The sequence below is a fragment of the Cornus florida genome, unplaced genomic scaffold (genome assembly GCF_030987335.1).
Source record: "Cornus florida cultivar Cherokee Brave unplaced genomic scaffold, ASM3098733v1 CherokeeBrave_3.0.0_Hap2_Chr08, whole genome shotgun sequence".
Lineage (NCBI taxonomy): Eukaryota > Viridiplantae > Streptophyta > Magnoliopsida > Cornales > Cornaceae > Cornus > Cornus florida.
Genome location: NW_026775578.1, coordinates 4,108,433 through 4,118,422, shown reverse-complemented (window position 1 = coordinate 4,118,422; position 9,990 = coordinate 4,108,433). Strand labels below are relative to the sequence as shown.

Here is a 9,990-nt window from a genome sequence, read left to right as displayed (position 1 = left end):
CTCAGAGCTGAACGGGATTCCCTGAAGACCGAACGGGATTCTCTTTATGATGAGGCTGACGTCTTAAAAACTGAGAAGAGTGTAGCTATGATAAAAATGGACTCTCTCAAAGCCGAAAAGGGAGACCTTCAGCGCTCATTCATTGCTGAACGGTTATCGTACGCGAATTCCCAAGAAAAACTTCTGAATGAACGGTCTTCCCTGATGAACATGATCAGCAGAGTCGAAGGGGGTATGAGAGCTCTCCTTGCTCGCTTTACCAGGACAAGCGCCATCCGATATGCTGAAGGGTACAGAGACGGTTATGTTGACCGTTCTCCCCCTGAAGGTGAATCAAGTTCTTGCGCAGGTCCTGATGAACTAGACGCTTCTCTGGACATCCACCCCCCAAACAATTATCAAAATCCACCATGCGACCCAATCGAGAACATTTTTATTGAATGCATAGAGGTCACATCTTCAGGAATTGTCCCACCCTTTCATCCTCTGAACATTCTTCCCCTTTCTACCATCGTGCCCTCTTCCTCTGTTGCTGCCGAAAGACCTATGCCTGCTGAGGGGGTGATTCATCTCGACTCCCCTTCTAAGGATGATAGGGCAGATGGGAATGGAGATCTCGATGGTCCAGAGGAAGATGGTGGCGAGAATGATAAGCTACAGTCTGGAGAAGATCAGAATTGAAACCCAATAGTAGTTTTTTTTTTTTTTTTTTTTTAAATCTGCATGTATGGTACTATGTACCTTGGGGCCTTTTTGGCTATAAATGATAATGTCTTTGCTCAGCATCACTTTCCTCCATTGAGTTTTCTATTTTCAGCTTTGCAGTGTATTTTTACAAGTGTTTAACGTTCGGCCATGTCACCATTCTGTCCTTTTCTTACTCATTTCTGAGCAAGTGTTTGGCGTTCGGCTTTAAGTGCCAGCTGCCACTAACTCGCTGAATACCTGGCGCTCGGCCTGAACGCCTCTTGCCACTTGGCTTTTTCATTTTTCGAGCAAGTGTTTGGCGTTCGGCTTTAAGTGCCAGCTGCCACTAACTCGCTGAATGCCTGGCGCTCGGCCTGAACGCCTCTTACCACTTGGCTTTTTCATTTTTCGAGCAAGTATTTGGCGTTCGGCTTTAAGTGCCAGCTGCCACTAACTCGCTGAATGCCTGGCGCTCGGCCTGAACGCCTCTTGCCACTTAGCTTTTTTCATTTTTCGAGCAAGTGTTTGGCGTTCGGCTTTAAGTGCCAGCTGCCACTAACTCGCTGAACGCCTGGCGCTTGGCCTGAACGCCTCTTGCCACTTGGCTTTTTCATTTTTCGAGCAAGTGTTTGGCGTTTGGCTTTAAGTGCCAGCTGCCACTAACTCGCTGAATGCCTGGCGCTCGGCCTGAACGCCTCTTGCCACTTGGCTTTTTTCATTTTTCGAGCACGTGTTTGGCGTTCGGCTTTAAGTGCCAGCTGCCACTAACTTGCTGAATGGGAAGAGTGTAAATTTTTAACAAAGAAGATACTTTTTATAAAGCATGGAAATTTCGTACACTTGCAAGCATGCAATTTAGAACGTACAATATGCTTGAAATTAAACTCTACTTTTACTGGTAGTACCTTTTCAGAGACGTAGCATTCCATGGCTTATTGACTACCCTTCCTGTCATCGTTTCTAGGATGTATGCCCCCTTCCCTATGACTTCTGCTATTCTGTACGGACCTTCCCATAGGGAGAACATTTTTTTGACTATTCCCACCTTCCTTTTCAGAACCAGATCGCCAAGAGCAAAACCCTTGTGCCTCACCTTCTTGTTATGGCTATTCACAAGCGTCTGTTGATAAGAGCCAAGCCTCACTGCAGCCACATCCCTTTTTTCTTCCAACAAATCAAGATTGAACCTCAGCATTCTATCATTTTGCTCTTGATCCCACGCCAAACTCCTTACAGTTGGAACCAAATGCTCGACTGGTATCACCGCCTCGGTGCCATAGGCCATAGCGAATGGGCTCTCTCCAGTTGGCTGTCTTGGGGTTGTTCTGTAAGCCCACAAGACGTTCGGTAGCTCATCTAACCATTTGCCTTTTTCATTCTCCAGCTTTTTCTTGATACAAGCAAATATTGTCCTGTTCGTGATTTTGGCTTGACCATTAGCCTGGGGATGACTGACTGCTGCTAACTTCTGATTGATTCCATATTCCTCTAGCAGCTCTCTCACTTGCTTGCTATTGAGGTTGGTTCCATTGTCCATCACGATTGACCTTGGTACGCCAAAACGACAGATAATATTATTCCAGATGAAGTGTCTTACTTGAGTTTGGGTGACACTAGGGTACGGCTCTGCTTCTACCCATTTGGTGAAGTAATCAGTAGCTAGCAGAACGTACTTATTTTGCGATCTTGCAGTCGGCAAAGGGCCAACCACGTCCATCCCCCACTGCGCGAAAGGCCATGGGGTGGCCATTACGTGCAGGTCTTCAGGTGGTTGATGTATCAATGACCCGAACCTCTGGCATTTATCGCATCTTCTAGAGAATTCTTCTGCATCTCGTGCCATGTGTGGCCAGAAGTACCCCTGTGTCATTGCTTTGTGTGCTAAAGATCTTCCTCCGGAGTGATTTCCGCATACTCCCTCATGAATGGTTCGCATAATCTGTCTAGCTTCTGTAGGGGTAGCACACTTCAAATATGGACCCGAGAAGGAGCGTCTATATAACTGATCGTGCACAATGGCATACTTTGCTGCGCTGGACCTAATTCTTCTTGCCTCGTCCTTACGCTCGGGGAGTGTACCACTACGTATGTAAGCTATGATTGGATCAATCCAGCTCGGCTCATATGGTATAACATTAACATGTTGAGTGCTCGGATTAGGCAGTTCTTCAAAAATGGAAGGTTGGATCAATATGTCGATCGGGATGACCCTAGCTAAAGTATCTCCAAAACTGGATACACTACAAGCCAAGCGGTCAGCATCTTCGTTATACTCTCTCGGCAATTGGATAAACCTAATCTGATCAAAGGCTTTCGCCTCACGCAGAACCGTAGTTCGGTATGCTTCCATAGTCTTATCCTTGGCCCCATAGTCCCCATTGACTTGTCGAATGACTAGTTGTGAATTTCTATAAGCCATTAGATTCTTGATCTTCAATTCTTTAGCCAACTTCAGCCCAGCTATCAACGCCTCGTATTCTGCCTCATTGTTGGTCGCGCTGAACTCTAGTCTTATCGCTTGGCTCAGCGTGGTCCCTTCTGGTGTTTGCAATTGAATTCCAATTCCGGCCCCCATTTGATTCGAGGAGCCGTCCACGAAAAGCTTCCACCAGGAACAATTACAATCCTCCACCGTATCTTCAGCATCACAGTCAAGTAGGAAATCCGCCACCGCTTGACCTTTGATTGCCAACTTGGGCTCGTACGCGATATCAAATGAACTCAATTCAATGGCCCACTTGGTCATTCTCCCCGACAGGTCCAGTTTGTGCAGGATCATTCTCAAAGGGAAAGTTTTTAAAACGACGATTGGATGAGATTCAAAATAGTGTCTAAGCTTCCTTTTTGCGTTGACCAGCGACAAGATCATTCGTTCGGCCCTAGAGTACCTTCTCTCCGGTTCAGACATCGTCTTGCTAACATAAAACACCAGGAACTGCTTGCCCTCTTTGCAACGGATTAGAACGGCACTGGTTGCTAAACTGGACACCTCGAGATATAGAAAAAGTTTCTCATTCGGTTCTGGAGCAGACAGAACCGGAGGATTACACATGTACTCCTTCAGGCTGGTTAGTGCCTGCCGTTGCTCATCCCCCCAGGTTTGTCTTCCATGCCCTCGTATTGTATCAAAGAAAGGTTTATAGCGGTTCGAAAGCTTGGAAATAAATCGGCTTAGTGCGGCTATCTTGCCTGTGAGTGCCTGCACCTCTTTAATTGTCTTTGGCTCTGCATTGCTGATCAAGGCTTCTGCCTGTGCTGGGCTGACCTCAATTCCTCGATGATTGACCACATGTCCCAGGAATTGACCGGAGCTTACACCGAATGAGCATTTGGCCGGATTAAGTTTCATCCCATACTGGCGCAACACATCGACACATCTTGCAGGTGCGCTAAATGATCGCCCTTCTTCTTACTCTTGACCACCATATCATCAATGTAAGCCTCGACAGTGCTGCCCATCTGGCCCTTAAAAATCTTGCTGATCAGCCTCTGATAAGTAGCTCCAGCGTTTTTTAATCCGAATGGCATGACTTTATAACAATAAGTCCCTCGTTCAGTAACAAATGAAGTCTTCTCTTCATCAACTGGATCCATAGGAATTTGGTTATAACCGGAATAAGCATCCAGGAAAGTTAACCGCTCATATCCTGTGGTGGCATCTACCATTTGATCAATCCTGGGCAATGGGAAACTATCCTTTGGGCAGGCTTTGTTTAGGTTGGTGAAGTCGATGCACACTCTCTATTTCCCATTCTTCTTCTGCACTACAACAACGTTAGAGAGCCAGGCCGGGTACTGAACTTCTCTGATGAATCCGGCTTCAAGCAGCCGATCAACCTCCTCAGCTATAATCTGGTTTCGTTATGGAGCAAATCTTCTCTGCTTCTGTTTTACTGGCTTTGCATTCGGATCCACATTGAGGGAATGGCAGGATACAACAGGATTTATCCCTGGCATATCTGAATGGCTCCATGGGAATACATCCGCATTCCGAATCAGGAAATTAGTCAACTTTAGTCTCTCTTCTTCAGTGAGTTTGGTGCCCACCCTTGTTGTTCGGTCTGGTTTCTCATGATCAATCTTTACTTCATTAAGGGGTTCTGTGGTCAGAACTGGTGGCTCCTCCCCCCATCCTAGCTGGGAGAAGGGTTCTGTAATTGCTATTTTGGAATGGCGGAATGGATGGGATTTTTCCCTTTTCCAGCAGATTTCAAAGTTACTGAATAACATTCTTTAGTTGCAACCTGGTCCCCGTGTATATCTATCACCTTGGTCCCATCCGGACCCAAACATCGCATCACTTGATGTAAGGTTGACGGGAATTATGTGAATCCATCCTCTACCCATCAAGAGGTTGTATGATGGATAAATTTCCACTACAACGAAACTTTCAGTCAAAACCCGTTCAGCGGCTTGTACTGTCAATTCCACTATTCCAATGGGTTCCACTCGCTTCCCATCAAATCTGAGCAACGGATTCCCTGTGGGTTTGAGTTTTTCGGGTTCGATCTCCAGTCGGTCGAACGTCACCCTGGGCATGACATTCGCACTACTTCCTGGATTAATCAGGACTCTCCGAACCGGGCATTCTGCAATCGTCAGACTGACGACTAGTGGATCTTCATGAGGAATCTGAACGCGTAGCAGGTCCGTTTTATCAAACTTTATCGATGTGGACGCGTTCTGCTGGTGCAAAGCATGCACACTACCAATTTTTCTTTTCAGCTGGGCCTGGCGTAACCTCGTTCTGAGCAACTCTTCTGACTCCGTCGTTTGTTCAGGTCGGCCATAAATTGCGTTTATAATCCGGATGGGCTGAGAGTTGTGTTGGTTCGGCCTCTGGTTCCGCCTGATTTGTTCAGTCGGGTGGTTATGCTCTTGCGCCGGACCCTGAACATAGCTTGCAAACTCCCCCTTTGCGATCAGCATCTCTACTTGCCTCCTTAGGTTCCTGCATTCGTTAGTCTGATGCCCAAAATCACTATGGAAAGCGCAATGTTTAGTCTGATCCCTCTATTTAAGAGGTTGCCTGATTGGCAGAGGAGGACGAAACTTATCTTTGTTCTCTTGGTATAGCCTTGCTAAGGTGACTTTGAGTGGAGTAACTGATTCCTCCTCCCTGGGCCTCTTCTCCGCCTTCCATGAGGGGTGACGTTGCGGTTGAGCTTGTTTTTGCGGGATCTTAGCTTTGGACTTCTCCTCCGTCGAAATAATTGACGTCTTCCTTGAGTTAGCTGCTTCTTCCTCCTTAAGGCGAACAAAACCATCAGTTCTCTCGTTCAGCTCGTCCATCGTCCTCGACGTATTAACCACCAAGCTGGTGTGGAACGGCGTCCCCCGGTTCATTGCGAGTTTAAATGCTTGAACTGCTGTTGACGGGTGACACTCCATTACCATGCTTTTAACGAGGTTGAACCGGGTGAGAAAAGCTTGGAGCCGCTCGTCCTCATGCTGCTTCATTGTGAAAAGGCTCGATACATCCTTAGCCGGACGCTTATTCCCGTAATACTGGCTTATGAACTTATCGCATAAGTCCTGGAAACTGGCGATTGAGCCTTGAGCCAGATTCTTGAACCAATTGAGAGCTGGTCCAGCCAAGCTCGTAGGGAAACACTTGCACATCAAAGGATCATTATTAGTATTCAAAGCCATTTTCAACTGAATATGGTATATGTGATCGACCGGATCGGTTGTTCCGTCAAACAGAATGAAGACCGGCATGGAAAACTTCTTCGGATTCGGCGCGTTCAGAATTTCATCAGTGAACGGTGATGCGACTGTCCTTGCTGAGGAACGCAATGCTTCGTTTTCTCTTGAAAACCGTGGCGGAAATCCTCGATCGGCAGATCTCCTTTCTGAGCTATGGTAATCAACCGTCGCTAATGAAGGTCGGTATGGCGGATCGAACGACCTATCCTCCGTAAATTCACTCAGCCATGGTGACGCAATCCTATGTTCATATGCCGGTGCTTCCTCCCTCATAATCCGTTTGTGATGCGGTTCCAGACGAACAGATCCTTCCCGATCCTCTACTCGGCCGACATTCGGAGGCAGATTACCGATTATACCTTCATCACGACGTGGACCACCACGATTGACGTCTTCTGGATCACCTTGACGATCAGCTTCGGACGGTAAAGCTCCCTCTCCTTCAGGAGGCGGCCTCGAAATTGCAGGAGCCTCTCGATGCTTCATTCCAGCTCGTAGCTCTGCATTTTCTTTCCTCAAAGCATCGATCATGTTCATTAGTTCAACGAGCTTTGTCTGCTAGCCGTTCTCCAAAGAATTCGAGTTCGCCTCTCCGATCATCATTCCAGATCGGAGCAAAGTCATCAACTGCAGGCTTCTTGATCAAATCGGAGTTCCGCTAACGCGCGCACACCAGATCTGAACTTACACTTGCCGAATTTAATCCACTACTGGCCGGATTCAGTAACCACAACAGATCACGACCGCGCAGTTCGCCGGATCAAGCACGGATCTGATCTGCTTGGATCGGACGCCAATTTTCCGAAATCAACCGAAACCTGGACTCGTCAAGACAAATCGTACTATTACCAATGTTGATTCAGCTTTCGCAGATTAGTCGTCTTCCTCGCAGAATGCGTTGAATCGATCCGATCTGGAATGATATCAATCAATCCTTCTTGTTCTTCCCACAGACGGCGCCAATTGAAAGTACAAAGAATTTTTCCCTAATTGTAGAGAGAGAAACTTTACACTCCCAATGTTTTTTCCAACCCCTTTTCCCTCTCAATCCCTTCTATTTATAGACGGTTACAACCTCCACTAAGCTGATCCTATCTTGTTCTCCTTTGGCTGGACTCGATTTCTCTCATTTCATCATGGGCTTCTGAAATGGCTTTATGGACCTGGGCCCATACGGCGCGAACTGGCTTCATCCCGTTCGTCCACACCCGACCCATCCTATGCAATGTGGATCACTCCAAACTCGGGTCGTTTTGGTATCCTCAGATATATTAACCTTCAAAAAAGACTAAAAGAAAAAATGAAAAGAACAAGAAGAAGTATATGCTGTTTAATACATCTGGCAACTATATATTTTAGTCCCAACCGTTAAACTTTCTATTCCAAGCAATTTGTAACCCCTTTTGATTAACAAGCCATACAACTTTTGTTTTTACCTTTTTCTTACCTTAACCTGAGCGGCTAAGCCTATGATTAATTTTCTTAGGCTGCACTATTTGGTGTGTAATAGTTCTGTTCTATGTCAACATTGTTTCTTGTTTTGCATCGGTCTGTCATCAAGTCTTTTTACCCTTTTTTTTTTTTTTTAAGTTCCTTTTTCTTTAGAATTTCACTAAATTTTTAATTATTTTCGATGCAGAAATTGGAATATTTTCCGAACTATTGGACGACATCCTACCACATCTCTGAAGGTATCTATCACTGAGATTTATTTAATTTCAATTCAACATTGACAAAGAAGTTCTCTTTATCTAATATATATAGTTTTTGTGGAACTATTTTATTCCAAGATATCTACCATTGTTTGATGTAGTTTACCGGAGTATCTAAAGCATGAATGTTATTAATTGATTTTGGAATTCTATTTTATTTTTTAGAGTTCAATTGGATGTATCGTGTTATTCCATTTTCTTCATGATTATGAATTTCTTGTATGTTAACCTCTTTCATATACAGGTTGTAATACCCCATATTTTAAAGGCTTTAGTTTTAATTAAATTAATTAATTAATTTGATTTATTTGTCTATTTGGTTTATTTGAATTGTTTAGTCGTTTGAATGTTTGGTTGAATTGGTTATTTTAATTGTTGATTTATTTAAATTGTTGATTTGTAAATTGTTTAATTGTCTATGTGCAAATTGTCTAATTAATTGTGTTGGTAATTTAATTGTTTAATTTGTTTGGTTAATTTATTTATTTCAAAGTATTAGATTGGGTTTAGGATATTGGGCTAAAGGAATTGGGCCTTGGACTGTTGAAGAAGGTCTTGATGAGTTAAGGCCTAGATGGTATAGGATGGGAAGGGCAGTGTATATGTTTTGTATTTTCATTGTTTAACTTGTTTGGTTAATTTGTTTGTCTTAATGTAATTATTTTAATTGTGTTATATATATATATATATATGTATGTATATACACACACGTTTTGTATGTGTTATAATATTTACATTATTATGATTATTATTATTTGTATTTGTTGTCTGACTACTGTAGGATTGGGACTAGGGTTGTTATAGAGTTCAGTACGTGAAAAATAGAGAGAGAGGCAGAGAGGCTCGGCAGAGAAAAGAAAGAAATGCTGAGAGAGGGAGAAGGACAAGCCGAAACCAAAGGGGAAGGAAAAGGCTGTGCTTGGGTGGAAACCGGACCAAGAAGAGTAGACGACGGCAACTCGAAGGCTGCCGGCGTTGGAGAAGAAGACCGGAGAAGAAAATGTTGGTTTTTGATCCAAAAACTTAAGGCAAGTTCTATGTTATACTCTTCTCCTTAGCATTGTTATTCTATACATCTTTAGTTGGCTTTAGGGATTTTAAACAGAAGAATTAAACCTGTTTGCGTGCTGTAAATTGGATTGAAAGTGATGTGTATGTGTGTGTGTATATATGTATATACAATGTTGAATCTTGAGAATTAACATGCTAAATATATGTTCTACTTGCTTCAATCGTGTAACCATGCTCGATAATAATTATTGGGACGATATGGTACTTAGAGTGCATGATTAGGACCCTTAACGGAGGAGAACGGACTAAAAACAGAGGCCCGAGTCGGAGAAGACGACCTCCAGGTAGAGTCAGCCGATTGACTCAGAGAGTCAGCCGACTGATTTCACCTGTTCCTTGTGTATTGCTATTGTTGATTCCAGATTTTGTTCTGGTCCATTTTAATTAAATTAATTGAGATTAATTAATATGGTAATTTCCCGGTATGCATAATATACCTTAATATGCTAAGATATGGAAGGGTAATGGATTTTAAATGATTTATAAGTTGTTTATATGGTTTATAATTGTTATAACAATTGCAATAGATTGTAATATCATTATAATCATGCTTATTATTGTATTTATGATCTTAGACATGATTTGTTTCAACTGTTCTGCCATGGTTAGATATGGGCTCCTTGACATTTATACCATTGTTATATATGGTTTTGATAATTTGATGAGTAGGTGAGTTGGCTAGTAAGTCTAGTCAGGCTACATTGTGCCATTGTTAAATATGGTTCTGTTAATGATGTTATTACGTTATATATATGTATTGCCCTGATACGAGTTGATTCGTGTCTCGGGATCAGTGGTTAGGACGGAGGCG

At 43.6% G+C, this 9,990-nt stretch overlaps 1 protein-coding gene across 1 annotated transcript; it reads right to left on the bottom strand.

Annotated features, from left to right (window-relative positions):
• Positions 1 to 1,579: 1,579 nt before the first annotated feature.
• LOC132268588 (uncharacterized) lies at positions 1,580 to 4,036 on the bottom strand. The gene has a single exon (XM_059769418.1). It carries the CDS (start codon positions 4,034 to 4,036, stop codon positions 1,580 to 1,582), a length of 2,457 nt encoding a protein of 818 aa, XP_059625401.1.
• Between the last annotated feature and the right edge of the window lie 5,954 nt (positions 4,037 to 9,990).

Bases quoted from the DNA above. Each gene is read 5' to 3' on its own strand.
- LOC132268588 (XM_059769418.1), bottom strand. From the start codon at position 4,036: ATGAAACTTAATCCGGCCAAATGCTCATTCGGTGTAAGCTCCGGTCAA.